This window comes from Phyllostomus discolor, chromosome 11 (assembly GCF_004126475.2).
Source record: "Phyllostomus discolor isolate MPI-MPIP mPhyDis1 chromosome 11, mPhyDis1.pri.v3, whole genome shotgun sequence".
Taxonomy (NCBI): domain Eukaryota; kingdom Metazoa; phylum Chordata; class Mammalia; order Chiroptera; family Phyllostomidae; genus Phyllostomus; species Phyllostomus discolor.
In genome coordinates, this window is record NC_040913.2 from 94,294,047 (window position 1) to 94,312,972 (window position 18,926).

The 18,926-nt window shown below is 60.3% G+C and overlaps 1 protein-coding gene across 1 annotated transcript in view; it reads left to right on the plus strand.

Annotated features, from left to right (window-relative positions):
- The window catches only part of LOC114508849 (CUB and sushi domain-containing protein 1), a 416,019-nt gene that overhangs the window by 201,925 nt on the left and 195,168 nt on the right, over positions 1-18,926 (plus strand). Inside the window, exon 11 of the mRNA XM_036011116.1 lies at positions 10,243-10,364. Coding sequence (XP_035867009.1) covers positions 10,243-10,364 — 122 coding nt within the window. The remainder of the gene's footprint in view (positions 1-10,242; positions 10,365-18,926) is intronic.

The following is an 18,926-nucleotide window of genomic DNA, read 5'->3' on the forward strand; positions in this document are numbered from 1 at the left end:
GTCGGGGGGGCGGTTCCCGTGTTTTCCTGAGACGCCACGAGATTCGGGCACGAAGCACAGCATGGAGTCGGGGCAGAATTCGGTCACGGTGGTGGTGTGGGTGCGAGACACATACTTTCATGAAACCAAACATTTTCAAGGGTGTTTGTGGTTTTAAAATTGAGAAAAGAGCCCTGACGGGTGGCTCAGTGGGTCGGACTTCATCCCACAGGACAAATGGTCGCTGGTTCGATTCCCGGTCAGGGCATGAGCCTGGGTTGTGGGTTCAGTCCCTGGTTGGGGCGCATAGAAGAGAAGACCCATCAGCATTTCTCTCTCACTGTGAAGTCTCTCCCCCTCTTTTTCTCTCTCCCTCCCCTGCTCTCTAAAAAACAACTGAATGAAACATTTTTAAAATTTAGAGAAGATAGGAGAAGATCGAGTCATCCAAACCTGCACACACACACTACGGACCTTCCTCTCTCTGTCTCTGGTCACACACACATTTGCACGTGTGTGAGGATGTCACACATCCAGGTCCCCGCTGAGGTGACGATGACCCCCTTCCGTGAGGGTGGAGCTAATTGTAGGCCTGTGGCATCAGCGACATGGCCCTGAAAGGTGGGATCCTGTTAGCAGGATCCCACCTTCCCGTTTCATGACGATGACGTGTCCTAAACTCACCTCTGATACTGTCACTGGAACAGAGCGTCACGCTGTCCTGTCCTTCACAGGAGGGCCAGGACCCAGCTGTCCTGTCCCCCCACCCTGTGGACACTCCCCCCTGGACCGCAGTGGCCTGGGGGGCCCAGCGGGAGGCTGTGCCCAGTTTCAAGGTGGAAAAGTTAACAAAATCCAAAGAAACACTGAGATAAGTTGGCTTTGCATTTTGGCCATAAAATAAGGCATGCAGATTGGTGGTTTTGAGATAAGAACGAAGCAGCACTAAATTGATTCAGGAACAAAAAGGAAAGCTTCCAGGGTGAGAAGTCTCATCCTTCCTTAGCCTTCGTCGGGTGAGCGGACTCTCGTACATCTTCATGGCAAACCGAGTCGGTTGAATCTTGTGGAACGGAGTCGCCACCCCGTGCGTTCTCGGCTTCATCGCAGGGAAAACACTGTGTTGCAGGATTTTCCACGCCGGGCCCCTTGCCTGTGTCCGGCCACGTGTGGCTCCTCAGGCACAGCACCCGTGGGCTCCGAGTGTAGAGCAGGGGGTGGCTGTGCCCTGCAATGTGGGGGGTCTCCGTGGAGAAGCCCCCGTCCCCCGGGGAAGCAAACGTGAGTGGCCGGGCCCTGTGGCTTTCCGCCACTAGTCTGCTTCGTGTATCGTGTGACCCCTAGAATGTGGCATTATTAGGTTTTTAAAGGAACCTCGGGGAAACTTGTGCTCCCACCAGGTGGCAGTGAAACCCAGTGTTCTTGTGGTGAAGGAGCCCGAGGAACAAGCACTGTATTTCCCTGAGGAGCGTGACTCACCCTTAACTCTGTGATGCTTGTCTTGTGCTCCCGGCCCGGTATTCTGACCGGCAGACTGGACAGAACCAGTGACCAGGCACGTGTTTTGAAAGGTCCGAGTCATATGCAGGGATCCTGGGTAGGGTGGCATAGGGGAGTTACCTGATTCTCCTCTCACTTGCTAATCCACAACGTCTCCCTTGTTTGGCCCCGAGTCTCGTCTTAGACGCAGCAGACTTCTCGGGGTGTCACGGCCCTGAGTCCCCCCCAACTGGGTTCCACACCCTCGGGCACTGCTCTCTCAGTGGACAGCTTGGGGGGCGGGCGGGGAGGTGCAGGATGGTGTCCATCCTGCTGTGCCCCAAACTCCCGTTCTTGGGGTTGAGAGAGGACCCCTCTTCCACCCCCTGCTCCACTAGGGTCCTGTCCTACCCAACCAGGTTTCAGAAGAGAAAAGCTCTCCCCCGGGGTCTTCCTAAGTGGCCAGGCTCCCGCGGGCCCTCCCACCCCCCTCTGTCCCTCCAGCCCAGAAGCAGGGGCCAGCGCCGGCCTCTGCTCCCGTCCCCTCCCAGCTGGGGGCCCCGGCTTTGCGTCCATGCGAGGCGCCTCCATTTCCGTGGACGGATCCTTTATAAAGTTCTCGTTCGGTGTGTCACTCCCGACCTCCTGCAACAACGAGCGGTGGTAGCTGGAAGCGAGTCCTCAGACGGTGTCCTGGTCGAAGACACGTTTATCAAGGCTCCATGCCTGCGCAATCAAATCTGATTGTGTCTGGGAGCCCTAACAGCTCCGAAGAAATACATCTCGTAGTGCAGTTGGAGTAATACACCGTTAGACAAAAACGTTTAAACAAAAGCCTTGACGCCCCCCTCGCAGAGGGACCTGAGATACACTGTGTGGAGGAATCGGGTGATGACAATCAGGCGGCAGCTCGTCAGACCCGAGGGGGGCTTCACCCGGACGGAAGGGGTCTCCCCTCTCGTGGGCGACCTACAAACGTCCCGTTCCCTCTGGGTGGGGCTTCTGTGGAGGAGGAGGAGGCTTCAGGGGGAAGGGCCGTCCCTGCACAGACACGGAGAGGCGTTGAGTGACGGCCACTGTCCCTTCGCGTCCCTGTGTCCCCAGTCTGCAGTCTGGCAGCGGCCGGGGACCCCGTGCACTGGGGCCGCCCTGTCCCTCGCCCGTGTGCGTGTCCGAGGCAGTACAGGGTTTAGTTGTGAGCCGCGGGGGGGAGAAGATGCTTAGACCTGTGTGCACACACAGGTGTCCTGAGTCCCGGCCTGGACCCGGGGTGTCCGTGAGCGGCACGGCGAAGCAGGAGCCCTGTCCTCCACCCCCTGGAGCTGCCTGTCCCTTCCCCACCCCGAGGTCCCCTCCGAGGCCTGTGGCCCCTCACGGGAGGGCGACTCCCGCCTCAGAGCCACATCCCGGCCTCTCGTCGGGAAGGTCAGGGTCCTGGGTGACCCCATGTGGTCACCGCGTGTCGTTACGGACACGGACGAGTGACCCAGGCGCTCCTGCCCCGGGGCTGGCCCTGGAGAGGAGCCCACCGCCGGGAGTTTCCGGCGGCCGGATCCAGAAAGAAGCAGGTGCAGTCAGTGTCAGTAACGCATTCCACGCAGCCCCGTGTTCCTCCAGTGTTGTCGTCCTGTCCCGTGGTCGGTGCCAAGGGAGTAAGGCGGCCCTTCCCAGTCCGGCTCCCCCTCTCCCCCGGCCCAGCCCCGCCACCCGCCAGCCTTCTGGCACCCGGCGGTCACTGCGGGCTGCCTGGAGGCCTCCTCCCCTCCCCCTCCCCCTCCCCCGTGTTCCTCCACACTGCACCGGGGAAAACAGCCCACACCCTTGCAGGTGGGAGGGGGAGGGAGGGGCTCGGGCAGCCCCAACCCGGCCCGCCAGCTGCACTCCCTACAAACACGATGGGAACCCGGAGACTTCCAGGATCGCCACACGGAGGACCCCCGAGCCCACTCTCCTTCCCCGCCTGTAAACGGCGTCCCTCCCTGCTCTGACGACTCATTCGTTCACTGGAGAGGGCCGGAAAACCACCACGAGGGAAGCTTTTCGCACCGGCTCTCTGAAAACACGGCTGTGGAGATCTGACGTGCAGGGGGACTCGGATAACGGGAAACTCAATGGATGCCATGCGCTGCCCCCCCCCCCCCCCATGGACGGTGGGAATGTTTACTGGGCTGTCGCTGGGCCCCGGGGCCAAGTGTGCTCGCTCCCCAAGTTCACGCTCCTGCCCGCGCTCTCACCGTAGTAAATAGTTGGCGAGAAGAGAACATTACCGCGGGGTGTGCCGATCCATCCCAAGCCTCTAAACAGCCCTCGTATTGGTCACCACGGCCACGCACTCTGATTCAACCGTCCATCACCAGCAATAAGACGCCGCCAGTGGGGGCACCGCCCAGGTCACCAGACCGCGGGTCAGTGCGTTCAGGGAGGGTCACCGATGCCCACGGCCCGTCTCCCCGACAGGTCTCCGGGAAGGGTCTCTGCGGCCCCAGCGGTGGCCGCACCTGTGCTCGGAAGGCGTGTCCGACGGCAGCGCTCCGTCAGCGCGGGGAGGCGAGCAATCCCTCCCGTGTGGACGCGTGTTGGGGCCACGGCTTCCGTGAGCTCATCAGCTGTGAGAACAGGGACACTCCCTCTCCCTCCTGTTGCCAAACAGTCAAACGAATGGGTGTCGCGGCTCCGTAATCACCCCGGGGACTTTGTTTGCAAATCTGCCTGCCCCGTTCAGGGACGTGGGAACGGCTGTGCCAGTTTTCCCGGGGGAGACGCCCTGAGCTGTTTGGCACGGCTGAGGCACCTTTCACGGGCAGCAGATTTTTAAAACGGGAGAAAAAAGAAGAAAAACACCACTTTATTATTTTTTTAGGTAAAATGGTGGAGCTGGCACCTCGTCCCATCACATTTAGGGGGTTCATAGATGAAGCTTCCTGTGATGGGGCCCGCTGCCATCCGCAGAATCGGTCAGTGCTCCTGTGCCTCACCGAGCTGCGCGTGTGCGGAAGTGCTGTTCTCGGGCGTGACGGTGTCCGCCTGTGGAAGCCACTCAGAGCCCCGAAGGTCACGGGGTAGAGTCATTATCGCCTTGGGGTTCCAAGTCACGTTAGCTAAAAATTGTGCTTACTTAACTGTCACTGACTGGGACTTTTACAGCTCTTTCTCCCACCCACGTTTCCTGTCCGTGCTGAAATGACTTTTTAAATAGGAATGAAACGACTGTTTATGCCAAAAAAAACCTGACTCTTTATGCCACCAGATTAAAGGTCTAGAGCCAGTTGGAAGATTGCATTTTATGTCCCGATCACTGAATCCTGAAGCAGTCGTCTCAGAGAGTTGAAGAAACACACAGAGTTCTAACTTCTACTTTAGTTCCATTGCTACAGAAAAAAAATCTGTTGTTGCTTCTGGACTCCTAAGGTTGTATATTCTTTATTTCAAGTCACTAGGGAGAAAAACATATTTTTCTGTTTCTTTTTATTAAGTTGTTAGGAATCACAAAGCTTTTACTGTTGCGCTGCTTTCACATCCCATTGACACAAAATGACCTGAAACCCAGGTAACTTGGTGCCGATGACGCTCCTGGAACAGGCCAAGGAGGAGGTCTCCGCCGTGACCTCCTGGAACGGTTTCCCTTTTGCCTGAAACACAGTCCCCCAGATGCCCCCGTGGCTCCCCATCCTGCGGCCTCATCTGACCCCGTTCTTCCCGGACCCCATCTTCCGAGGCAGACCCCCTCCAGCCCCCTCCAGAAGCCCCCCGCCCTCCCGGAGATGCTTCTCTGGCATTAGATGCTTGCGTGCCCAAGGCGGGGGGCCGAGCTGCGTTCTCTCTCTGCATTCTCAACACGGAACACGGAACATGGCACCCACCTCTTAGTAAGCCCTGCATGCGTGTTCCTTGAACCCGCATGCTGTGGTGTGCCGGACCCGGGGCTGCCCACAGGACTTGCACGCTTCCCTTCGATGCCTGTGGCGGTCCCGGAGGCAGCTGTGACTGCCGTGGTGATCGGATGAGCTGAGACGCTGGGAAGGCCAGAACCTGAGATTAGACGCGGAGTCCCTGCGTGAGCCGGCCGAGACGCAGGTGCACCTGGAGAAGCGAGCCCCTCGCCTCGGCAGCTTCCTGCGCCCCTCCCCCCGGGTGACACCATGGACTTGGACGTGACATCTGCCGTCGATGAAAAGACTGGCTCCTCAAAACGTGCGAGAAGTGGGTTATGCAGCGTAATCATGGATTCTCTTGGAAAACAAGCTTCAGAGGCAAGTTTCGACGTCCCATTAATTTAAACTTAGTCAATTAGAACATAGGTTATTTGATTAGTTATATTAGAATAGTAAAGGTTCCTGGAAGTGAGTTTACGTAAATGGATCAATGAGTCCTTCCTATTACGTAAGACAAATTTGGCGAGACAGAGATGTTTTGTGCTTGGTAAGAGTATTTCTCATTAAACGTGGAGAAACGGCCTGTGTTGGCATTCCAAACCCCTGAGTTCCCTGACCCCGTATACTGCCCGTCTGGATTTATCCTCTTTCCAATGACCACTTTGTGGATCCTCACCTCACTTTTGAAACACGCAAGAAGACATCACTACGTTTTCAGCTTGCCAACCTAGCGCCTGTCGTATGAGTGATATCAGCTGAACATTAAGTCACAGTTATTACCCAAGACCATCTATTAGGCATTGTTAAGCATTCAAGTGTACGTTACCTTATAACTGGATGTTACAATTGTCCACGGACGACCTCGAGGAGGGAGCAGGCCGGTGGTTAAGGAGGCGGAAGGTGCACAAACGAACCCGTTTCCGGTGCGGGAGTGTGTCCACCCCTCCCTGCATGGAATGCGTCTGCACCAGCCCACTTCCCCGTGGTCACGTCGGTCAGTTGGACACTCTGCAGACCAACCGGATACACGCCGAGCCCAGAAGCTCCTTGTCGGGAGGAAGCCCCCAACCTCCGAGGACCCCGTGACATTGCCGGGTCGCTGTCAGAACAGTGTTGCCCAGTGAGCGGTGACCTGGTCCACTCCCGGGCAGCGTGAGGGGGGAGGAACCAGCACTCGAGTCCAGGAGGGGGAAGAGCCAGGTGCGGGGGAGGGGGGGAGCCTCGGGCATCTGACTTCCATCCGTGCCGCCTCCTGCCGCCTCGTCCGTGAATCCAGAACCCGCGTCCACGTCCAGTCACAGCCCAGAGGGGCCGGCAGAGCAACGTCGGTGTGCTCTGTTGATGAACTGATACTGGCCGTTTTCCTCCTCCAGAAGGGTCTGGAAGGGTTGCCCAAGTCCCTCTCCAGCCACTCTTTCTCCCCGTCCCAGACGGGCTTCTCCCTCCCCAGAGCCTGGGAATACGAGCTCAGGGCAGAGCCCCCCACCCCGGCCCCTCCCCAAGCTTCCTCCGCGCACCCCACCCACCAAGAGCATCTCAGCAGACCGGGCCTGGGTTCCTCCCTCCGCCCTCCAGCGGTTCTGCGTTCTCCTGGGCTCTCTTCTTCCCGGGCACCGAGTTCCGAGGCCAGTCAGTCAGCCTGGAGTGGACACTTGAATGGTCCCCTGCCGGGGTTCGAAGCCGGCGGAGGCAGACGCCGTCGGGTGCACGAGGCAGGGGAAGTCCTCGGAGCAGTGTTTCCCGTTCCCCCTGCTGCGCTCAGAGAGGGGGGCTGGTCTGATCCAGCCCTCCCCGCCCCGACGGTGGGCCTGGACAGGGCCCGGGGGACAGGCCGAGCTGCGGAAGCTACCACCGGTGATGAGCCACCGGGCAGAACGCAGCTCGCGGATCCGGAGACTCGCTGGGAAGAAGCACCGCGACTCAGGGGGCACCACCGTTCCACAGAGATCACACACGCACGACGGAGGCGTGAGCGTGGCCGGTGGGGGGGCCGGAGACCACCGGCGGGCAGCAGGAACCCTGAGAGCAGAAGGCGGTCCCTAGGGGGCCGTGATGGGGAGGGGGCCCTGCTGGGAGGGGACAGAGGCGCCCTCGGGCGACTCCGAAGGGCAGAGACGGACTGAGGGGCCAGCCGGGGGTTTCGACGGGTTCTCAGAAGGGGGTTCACGTCCAGTGCAGGCAGTTAGGTCGCGTTACGTACACTCGTGGCACCTGTCCCAGAACTGCACGCACTTGTGCGGGAGGCGGCCAAACGCCAGGCTCGTTCTCACCGTTGGGGCTGCACGAGCGAACACAGCGGGAAGCACTGCTTCCCCGAACAGTGTCTCATGTTCCCTCCCCGCTGGTTATTCCAACAGCTCGGTGAACACCGCTGGCAGCGAGAGGTGCATGTATCAGGAAAATGTGTGGTAAAGGCAGGGATACATTCATGAGAAGAAAGAGCCCCGGCTGGTGTGGCTCAGTGGAATGAGCACGGGCCTTCGAACCAAAGAGTCACCGGTTCAATTCCCAGTCAAGGCACAGGCCTGGGGTGTGGACCAGGTCCCCAGTAGGGGGCGTGTGAGAGGCAGCCACACACTGATGCTTCTCTCCCTCTCTTTCTTCACTCCATTTCCCTCTCTCTAAAAATAAATAAATGAAATCTTTGAAAAGAAGAAGAAAAACTTTTAAGAATCATTTTGGTGACATCAGACTATCTCAGAAGGGACTGGATTTGTAACTTTATGGGAAGCACAGTACTGTGTGTGTATACAGTGTGGCAAACCGGCTGGCTGGCTGTCACCCCGCTGGAAGTCACAGGCCCCCGAGGCCAGAGTGAGAGGGATCCCGGGGGCAGCCGGGAGCCGATTTCAGTCCGTCCAGCCGGAGGTCACACCGCAGAGCTGACCGCCAGGGTGCAGGCCACGGGGGGGGGGGGGGGGGGCCAGGTCCGCCAAGGTCCCAGCGGGGTGGCAGCTGGCCGATGGCTGCGGGAGCACAGAGTGTCACCGGGAATGTAGCCACGTCGCTCCTGACCGCACACTCTTCCCAGAGCTCGCGGTAACTTAGAACGGTGCTTCGACAATATCAACTCAAAATTAAGTCAGCAGGTATCTCTTGAGTAAAACTATATTGTGCGGAACCTCAGCCGTCCCGTTTGAAACGTAACGAAGGAAGTATGAATATGTACCATGAAGGAATTGTAACTCTGACTGCATGGATGGAAACTTTTCTTCTAAGATTTCCTAATGAATGCCGTTAATACCTGAGAGCTTTCAGAAACTGTTACATCTGAAGTTCACGACCCTCTCGGAGATGTTTCTAAAAACAGACCCATTAGCAGGCGAGCCGTGAGCGGGTCAAACGTGTCCAGGGCTGTGTGCCCTTCGCCGAATGACCTTGTTGGCAGTGAAATGCCCGCTGAGCTTTGAGAACCGGAGCACCTTCGATCCATCTTTAGGCAAGAAACGCTTGACAGGGAAGGAAATGCCAGTGTTTTAAAACTCGAGTTTCTGTGTTTCTGTCAGCCAGTGTGCGGTGGGTTCGATCTCGGCCCATTGTGTCCACCGTGGGCAGGTGTCCGGCAACGGCAGGGGGGTCTCGGGGACCCTCCCATTCTCGTAGGTCAGCAGCTGTGGGCGCCACACTGGTGCCCAGGACAGCAGGCCGGTGTGGGCAGATGCGGCCCCCGAGGCCGGGAATTCCCAGCTCACACGCGGTGGGTCTGAGTTAACAATTACCAGGAAGCAGGGAAGTGTCGCACAGAGTGGGCATAATCTGTATCGTTTGTGGTGGCTACAAAGGGGACAGAGAAACGTCCTCTCGTAGGGGCAGCCAGCAGGGCTGGCTCCGTGGCACGGCTTCCCCGGGCCCTGCCCCCCCGCCCCAACCCCCCCCCGCAGGGCCCTGCAGCGCGGGTGCCCTCAGCTCGGCTTTGCAGCTGAACCTCCCAGGAGGCCCTGGCCCAGCCGTGGGTGCTCCGCCGGCAAGGAGAAGGGGGGAGGGGACACGGTGAGGATGGCCCCTTCCCGGGGACACCTCCATCCGTGTGCTGACGCGGTGTCTGGGGAGAAGGACCCGGACCTTCTCGTACATCAGTTCCTACCTGGGAAATGCGTTCCGTGTTCTCTCAGACCAAGCTAAGTTTTCGTGTCAAAGCTGGGCTGCAGGCCGACGTTCCACTTCTAAAAACTGTGATTGATTTGAAGGAAGAGGGTCTTCCTTCCTTAGGACGAGGTCAGCTGAGCTGCATCCTGCAGTCGGTCGGAGCCTTGGGCTCTGCCCGTCCTCTGACCTGCTGGTCTTTGAATGTCGAGGTGCTTTTGGTCCCTTCGGAGTCTCCGTGTCTATTTTCTTTCTCTGAACGTTCACATCTACTGGAAGCTCCCTGTGCTCTGCGCGGTGGAGAAGTGGGTAGAAGTGGGTGCGGTTCGCTGCACAAGAGGCTCTGGCCTTGGAGGGAGGCCCCAAAAGTCACCTGTCCCCGCAGCTCGCCGAAAGTGCAGGGGGCGGAGCTGTGGGCGGGGCCTGCTTACCAAGGTCACGTGCCCCGTGGTTTGGCCGGCACGCTGACCCCGGTCTGCTGAGTCTCGCCACTCTGCGCTTCCACGTTCCCCCACGCATCCCAGTGCCACGCACGTGCACGCACTGTGTCTGCATCGGCGCGGGGTGTGACAGGGACACACTGAGGCGACACTGTCCTCGGTGCCATCAACCGCCAGGCCCCCTGCGGGCGGTCCTGCCCTCCGCGGCAGAGGTGTCTGTCGGGACGAAGAGTTCCGGTTCCACGTTGCGGCACAAACCAGGGCCCCGAGCCCGGAGCCCACTGTCCAACCCGGAGGACGAACAGCGCCCCGGGGTCGGCACGCGCGTGGGCCTTCCCCGCGCGGACCCACGCCGCGGTAGAAAACCCCTCTCCTTGTTGTCTCCGCAGCGCGGACCTGCGGCTCCAACCTGCGCGGGCCCAGCGGCGTCATCACCTCCCCCAACTACCCGGTGCAGTACGAGGACAACGCGCACTGCGTGTGGGTCATCACGGCCGCGGATCCCGACAAGGTAAGGCGCGGGGCGGGGGGCGGGGGTGGGTGCCGGGGGGGGGGGGGGGAGCGGCGGTCGTGCACGCGCGCGCGCAGCTGTTTGCTGGAGGCGGCGAGTGCTGCGCATGCGGGGTGCCTGCACGCCCTGTGGGTGGCCCCGCCCGTCTGGAATTCGGGGACAGAGCGAGTGCTCTCCGTGGGGCCGCCCCCTCATGAGCCACGTCCCGTCTGTCCTTTCCTTGGGGCCTCGCTGCGAGATCATCCACGTGTCTCACTGCGTTCATTCAAGGGGTGCCGCGCTGCGATTCGGTCCCCGCGTGCCCGTGCTGTGGAGCGGTCACCGCTGTGAATTCCCTTAACGCCCTTCCTCTCACATGGTCATGAATTCTCTTCTGGGGGTGAGGAGTGTTAGCGTCTCCTCTCTTGGATGCTGGTTTGTTTTGTTCGTTTTGTTTTGAGAGAAAATATTGCTGAAGGAATTCATTGCTGTAACTGAAGGGAGTTGACACCCTTATATTCGTGGGTCTGTGGAAATTCCACGAGCGTGCCCCGAGGAAGCGCGGTGTGGATGCAGAGGTGGTGTGAGGGCCGAGGAAGGCCAGGGGCACGTCCCGCCGGCCTCCCTCCCAGCCTGTCCCCACAGACTGGGCACCCCCCGCCCCCTGCTTCTGCAGTCTGGCCTCTGCCCCCACAGCTGGGGTGCCTTCAGGGGCCCCCTCTGTCAGGGCGGTGCAGGCAGGAATCGGGGTGGCAGGGGGTCGCCAGCACCTTCAGCCACAGAGAAGCGTGTGCGACTCTCCCCTCCAGTGCGTGCCCGGTGGGGTGTCCAGGTGGGGTGTCCAGGTGGGGTGTCCAGCAGGACGGAGCCAAGGGCTGCTGGGGGCCACTGCACGAGCACAGCCCAGGTGGGCCTTGTCTTCTCCCCCATCCCTCAGCTCCCGTGCCAGGGACCCCAGCAAGGCACTGCTCCGGGGGAACCCAGCGGCATCAGACCACTCCCTCTGGGGACCTGGTGCAGTGGGGCCCCGAGCCGAGGGGGACCGCTCCCATTCGTTACAGCAGGTCTGGTCCCCTCGCAACGTGCCCTGTCTAGATGTCCCCAGTCTGCACTTTGTCACGTGACTCCTTTCCACAGTGCCCTCCGAAAGCATGTCACACGGCACCCCTCTCGGAGAGGCCAGTGTGTGGCGGCGGCGCCAGCCCTCAGCCCTCACTGTCACCAGGGCGGCGGGCCCTCCGCCTGTGTGGGCGCCAGCGCGGCCTGTCCCGGGCAGACCTTTGGCTTCTGGGCGTGAACACGAGCCACCGTGCGTCTGGGCTGTTGCTCGGTGAAAGCACCTGTTCACTGGAGAAGCTTGTTGAGTGTCACCGCCCTCTTGTGGGTGCTGAGACCTGCTGACCGAGACAGCTTGCCGCAGAGGCCGTGGTTCGATTGACCACAGAAACCCCCCTGGGGCCACGCACCTGGTCACCATTATGTGGACAGGCGGGGGCGGGGGGGGGGGGGGGGGGGGGGGGAGGGGCAGTGCCAGAGCCCCGAGGCCGCTCACACTGCGTCTCGTCCTGGGATTCTCGCCCCGCCCCCACTCGCTGCATTTCCCGTGCGAATCAGGAAGGTTCCGCCAACCCTGCGCTTTCCTTGGTCTGGGCCGCACATTCTGCTGCCAAGTGACTGGCTCTCTGAGCCTTCTTACCGACTCGACTTTTGTTTTGGTTTTCGGTTTTTCTTTGTGTTTTTGTTTTTATTTTTTTAATGGTTTTCTCAACACAGCCTCACTCTGTTTGGGGTTCCAATCGCTCTTTAAAGCCACCGGCGCCGGCACCCGAGGGAGGCCCGTGGTTTGCAGGGAGGAAGCGTCGCCCCGTGTCGCTGAGCTCGAGCCGGGCACATGCGCGCTCTTTCCTCACTGGCGCAGTGAACTGGGCGATGCGGATTCCGGGCGTAAAGACCCTGATGAGCCCCTTTCATTGCAACGACACCACCCTCGGGGGTCCCAGGCCCCCTTCGTGCAGAGAAACGGCACACAAGGCTGCGACTCCTCATCACTGACCTTGTCAGGCGGGTGCGCAGGCCCCGCCCACCGAGGCCTCTCGGGTTTCACCCCGGTCTCCAGAAGCGGCCACTTCGGGCGGTAGGGTAGGTGAGCGGGACCTGGGTGACGGTGAAACACACGACCCACGGGCGCCGCACGCGGCCGCGTGAGCAGACTGGGAAACCCCGAGAGCCTCCCGCTCGGTGCCGCTCCCTGCAGACGGGCAGGACCCAGGCTCAGCGGCGTGCAGGAGGACCGTAGAGCGCGAGAGGGGCCGCTGGGTGCTGCGTGCCGGAGCCCAAACAGGCCTTCTCTAAAGCCAGCGCGGGGACGGCCCGCGCCCTTGCACGGTGGGGCTCGTTCCCGTAGCCCGCCCATGGGCGGTGTGGGGGGAAAGTTGGGGGAGGGGACTCGGGAAGACCGGAGACTCCGCATCCCCCCGGATGGGCGCAGGGCGCAGGGCGCAGGTCCAGGTCAGGGCGCAGGGGGAGGCCCGCCCACGGGGACCAGCTTCTCCGATGGGAGGGCAGGCCCTCCCCGACGACGCGGAGGGTTTGCAGGCCCGTGGGAGACCGTGGGAGACCGTGAGCCGGCCCCGGGGAAGGCGGACCCCGCGGCTCCGCGGAATCCCCACTCCCCTGCCCGCTCCCCGTCCCCGGCCGTCCTCACAGGGCTCCGTGACTTCCGGACACCTCCCCAGGCCAGCCGGCCTTCTCGATGCCGAAGGGGCAGGTAGCCCGTGGGGATCAGCTGGCGCCCCTGGGCCCCGGGGCTTCGGACCCCCAGGGGCTGCCCCGGATGGGACACCCTGCAAGGGTGGCCGCTTCCTTCTGGGACTCAGGGGCTGCATTTCTGGGCACCGCCACTAGGTGGCAGCGACAGCTCACACTTCCCACTAGAGGTTCCGCTCCTGCCAGCAGGGAAGGAGACAGGAAGCATTTATTGAGTTTCTACTATGCGCCCCGCTCCTGGTGGCCCCGGAGGCTCGTGCTGTGGAGGGAATGGGGCGGCCCCCACTCGTCAAAGGGGGAGCTTCCGGCTGGAGCCCCTCAGCCCACCAGGGACCCGTCTCCTGAGTGGGAGCCCTGCGTCTGCACAGCCCCCAGGGCAGGCTCAGGGGACGGAGGGGCAGGGCACCTCCAAAATATCAGCAGACAGGGAGACGCCGTCTGCCTTCCCGGGTGACGGGCATTTTCTGGGCTGTGTCTCGGGGGCTGGGAGTGGAGAGCGGGGGAGCAGGAGAGTGGGGGGGCAGGTATCCCCCCACAGGCCCCTAATACCTGCAGGACAGGTGAGCTCTCCCCCCACCCCGGTGACCAGCCCGCAGACAGAGGTCTCAGCCCTGGGCTCGCTGGAGCCAGGCCGTGTGTGTGCCCTGGGGTGTGTGCGTGTGCTCGCGTGTGTGTGCGCATGTCCCCACCAGCAGTGTGGCCGCTTCCGGCCCACCCGGCACCACCCCGGAGCCCCCGAGGGTCTGGAGTCCCAGCCGGCGAGGCGGGCTCTCTGCCGAGGGCCCATGGACACACCCGAGACGGAGGTGCCGCCAAGCCGCGCCGTCCTCTCTTGCTCAGCAGGCTCCTGGGAGCTCACGCGGGGTGCGGGGGAAGCCCAGGGCCTTGGGAGTGCAGGACGGGGGAGGCCCCTCTGTGCTTGCTGGCTGCTGGCCAGGGTCACTCTCAGCGACGTGAGGGCACCACTTTCCGGGGCTGGCCACACGATCCTCTCTCGCCGCGGCCCCCTGCTCCGCCGTGGCCAGCGGAGGGTCTCTGTCCAGGGCTCCAGTGAGGTCACAGAGCGCAGGGCCTCGACGGACCGACTCCCCTGCCCACTGCACCCTGTGCAGCCCCCTGGTCAGGCTGGAGGCCACCCCGTCGCGCTCGGGGGGGGAGGGTGGCACCAGGCGTGAGCACTGGGGGGCCGTGAGCCTTCGGGGAGGTTTCCGCCGACAACCCCACCAAAGGGAGGTCGGCCCGCAGAGGCCACACCCCCCAGCGGCAGAGGCCACACCCCCAGGCGGCAGAGGCCACACCCCCAGCGGCAGAGGCCACACCCCCAGGCGGCAGAGGCGGCCTGAGGAACTCAACCACGGGGGTGGGGGGGTTCCTGTCTGATTACGGGAAGGCTGCGCACCACTACAGACGGGTCGCTGGACGTTGGAGCCAACTCTGCTCAGACTCACAGGAAACAGCAGTGAGGCCGGCGCCTGAGGGGTGTCACTGTCTGATGTCCGAGGGCGTTGCCTCGGAGGATGCAGACGCGTCTGCAGGGGGAGCGCACAGCAGCAGCCAGTGTGAGAGACAGAAGCAGGTGAAGAGGGAGAGTAGAGCAGGGAGCGCGTGAGTGGAGGTGAAGGGTGTGGGCCACGCCGGCTTGTGCCGGACGGTCGCTCACCGGCAGACCTCGGGGTGAGGTGCTGGGCATGTCCGGGGCCTGAGGAAAGTTCGGGGGACTGGGCCCTGTTTCCAACGAGACAAAACAAGAGGGTGAAACCTCCCTCTCCCGTGGGGTCCCGGAGTACCCAGGCCTGGGGAGGGTTTCAGAGCCCATCCCAGCAGAGGGGAAGTCAGGAATGAGGCAGCTCTCATTAGGAAGAAACCCCGTTACCGGTAAGACAGAGTGTCCATGGGCCAGGGGAGAAGAAGGAGTTGGTAGTTTTGCCCATCGGGGATAATTATCATGGTGCTTAGGATCAAGGGGTGTTTAGCTTATTCAATACATGCCTTTCTTTTTAAGTTGAAAGCTACCCACCTATTTGCACAGGGGACCGTGAAGCACAAAAATCAGCTTTTCACTCTGGTTTTGAAACAAAACAATATTAACATGTAACCACAGACACAGAGATTAACTTGCAAGTTGTTTAAAAACAGGCCATTTAGCTTCCACTTTAAAATGGTGTGTGCCATGTTCTCGGTTCGAAACAAAGTAACGAACGACTCTGGTGAGGAGAGTGGAGGGGTCTTAGAGTAACAACTGCTCTGGGAGCCCTCGGAAGACTGGGGACGTGAGCGACACTTACTTAGCTGATTTATCTAAGTTGATTTATCTGAAGTCTGCAGAGCGACACTTACTTAGCTGATTTATCTAAGTTGATTTATCTGAAGTCTGCAGGGCGTCCAGCTCCATCTCATAATTGATTCCAAGACCAGAATGTGTAAGGAAGAGTTTGGTTCCACAGCCCTCGGGGGGCGGGGGAGGGGGTTGACAATCACACCAACAACTTATCTGAATTGTTCTTTGGGGCATGATTAGCTGTTTCTCATTTGTTTCGTTTCTTTCTCCCTTTCATTTTTGGTACCCCGCATTAACTCCGCGTTCCGCATCGTTCTGACGCAAGGCGCTGTCCCGGCCTCACCGTGCCTGCCTGGGGCGGTGCCTTTCTCACAGTGGCGGGGAGCGTCGATTCCCACCGGGAGTCCTTTCAGAGTCCCCGCTGGGCTCCCCCGGGGCCTCGGGCCCAGGCAGGGCTGTTTCTGCGTGTCACCGGTAAAAACGCATCTCCCACGCACCACCGAACGGCCTCCAAAACACCTCCGCGTGAGTGGCCGTCCCCCGTGGGACGGTGACACGTGGTCCCACATTTTAATCCACAGAGGAATTTTCAGCTCTCGTGAGCTGTGGCCTGAATCAAATTATTTTTCATTTAACAATCTATATGTTCGTGAAGAAGTGCAAATCCGTAGTCCCAGAATAGCCATGGGGATGTAAAGGACAGTGTAGGAAATGCAGGAGCCCAAGAACTTACATGCAAGACCCATGGGCATGAACCAGGGTGGGGGCGCCGCCTGAGGGGGCGGGGGTGCTGGGTGGAGGGGGGGAGGGAAAATATTGGGACAACTGTAATAGCATAATCGATAAAATATAATTTAAATACACACACACACACATATTCAGCCCTGGCTGGTGTGGCTCAGTGGATTGAGCACCAGCCTGCAAACCAAAGGGTCGCCGGTTCAGTTCCCAGTTAGGGCACATGCCTGAGTTGCGGGCCAGGTCCCCAGTAGGGGCCCACAAGAGTCAACCACACATTGATGTTTCTCTCCCTCTCTTTCTCCCTCCCTCCCCCTGTCTCTAAAAATAAATACATTAAAACTTTTTTAAAAAATCTTGAAATTCCTCCTTTTACCGCACAGAATCGAGGACCTTTGGCACAGCGTGCTTCCTCGAATGTTCCTGTCACGTGTTGACTAAACGTCACAGAGCTGATGCCAGGGGTCAGAGGGAGCCCCGAATCCCTGTCACCGCCCTCCCTCCTCCGTGTTGGTGGTGGCCGGTTCACCCGGGAGGATGATTTCCTGGGAGTCACCTCTGCCCTAAATGGGGACAGTGTTCCCACATGTTGGCAAGACCCCCAACTCCCTTTCAGAGACCACACCATGTACCTGCCCGAGCCCCGTCCCCGGGGGAGCCCCAGAGTCAGAGAAATCTCACCCAGAGCCAGAGGTATCCGCCCGCAGCCGTGTGCCGGGGAGGCCTTCAGGACGGGGCCCCCCCTTACCACAGCAGCCAGGGCAAACAGGAGCCGGAGAACGCCGTGGCGGCCTCGGGCCCTCAGACCCGAGGGTGTCCCGGGAAGACCCTGACACAGGCCTGGGGTCCTCGGAGACGGGTGGACTCCAGGAGCTAAGAAACGTGGCGTGCTCCTGGGAGTCAGGAGAAAGTCACTTTTCTGCGCGTAACCCGGGGGCACGGCGTGGGGCCTGCGCCCTCGTCCACTTTCTTACCACTGCGACCCTCGCTCACACCGTCTCCCCCCGCACTCCGGCCCGTGTCTCTGTGCCTGCAGCCTTGGCGGGCGTTTCCATGCCTTCACACCCGGGGTGTTTGTGGCTTTCCTGCTGCCAGGGGGGCTGTTGAGAGGCGGGATCGGGGGTGAGGGGAGGAGTGAGTGAAACAAAGTGTCTGTGTCCCGCTGCTCAAGGCAGGGTGTTACACAGGCCACGTGCCCCTCCCCCACCCCAGCAACAACCAACGGTGACAGTGTCGGTGTTTTCCTGCCTGGCACCTCCTGGACTCTGCACCACTCAGGCCCCTGCGCCCCCCGTGCCTCTGGGACTGTGCAGAGACTTCAGGCGGGTGGCAGTGGACCGGAGACACGCGGGTGTCCCCAGGCTGTTGTTGCGAGCATCCGTCTGGACCTTGGCCCCTGGGGCTCAGGTGGCAGCTGGCTGTGGAGTGGGCATCGCCATCTTCATGGGGTTCCCACAGCCGCCTCTGTGTCGGCCACCCCACCTGTCACCTGCTCAGAAGGAGCCACCTCCTTGGGAGGCCACGCCGGGGGCCCCAGGGGACCTGTCCCAGGGGGCAGCGGGTCCCTCCAGTCCTGATTGGTTTAACTCGTATCAACATGCAGAAACACATACACACATTTTTATTTCAGTCAACTCGACCCTTTTCCTTCTACATTATGTTAATTCTTTAGATCACTATTTTTATATTCAAACAAAAGCCCTTTAGATAATTCTTTCAAATTGATCCTGTGGCCGGAAGTGTTTTTGAGTCAAGGTGAAGATAAGGAACGTGCTCACGCAGTACCTGATCCATTTACGTAAAAGTCTGCACGAGATTTGCCTCCCTTCTCACGTGATACAACCTCCTCCGTGAACGAACACGCTAAAAGGAACGTCCTTTTTCTTCCCGTCTCAGACTTCGTCTGGTGGATCCATGATCTCCCGGGTGTTATGGCATCGGGAAAAGGCAGAACACACTTGGACCCTCGATTTCCGCAGATACAATCCACGAGCTCTTCTGGGGTGTGCACGGGTTTTTAGGAGGGCGTTTCTTAGTGTTAAACAGTTCTGTGAGGAGATGGATTCCTATTTTCGGGTTTTGGTAGGTTTTGTTTAGCTGGGTCCAACCATTTCTAAGCGCCGTTCTCAACACTGATCAGCTGCCGGAAACACACCCCCATTATCGCTCTAATTACCGATCCGAACCCTTTGTTCCAGGCCTTTTTTTTTTTTTTTTTGCAAATGTCAATATCTCTGCTTTTATCTGCAGAGGTCCCGTTTTTGCCCGCACCTCTCCCATCTTCTGGCCAGCTGACCGCTGCCCCCCCCCCCCCGCCCCCCATGTCTGCAGCCGGTAGGTTTCAATGCTCCGTCGATGTGAGTTGTGCATTTTACCCCACGAAACGACGCTCTGACCGGCTCTGCGGCGGTTGTGGCATTGATTCTTAAATTCCCAGTCTCCCGTCTTCCATACATCGCTAGCCTCTTCCCTCCGTCGAGAATGTATTCTGTAATAGTTTTCCAGAGGACGCCGGCGACTCCATCTCCGGCCGCTCCCCCCCAGGACCGATGCAGTTCTCCGGGAGCTCTCTGCGGCCCGGCCCCGTCTCTGACCCGGCAAACGAGTCAGCGTTTCTCCGTAATTGCTCCGCGTCGGTCCCTTCCCTGCTGAGCAGGTGGCTCTCCGGGGCAGCGCCACGAGCGTGCCACATCCCGGACAATTTCAGTGGCATTTTGATGAGTTTTGCTGGAGGGATGTCCTTTCTCACGCGAACCCCGGTCATCTCCTCACTCCCCGGACCTGCTTCTTGCGAAAAATGT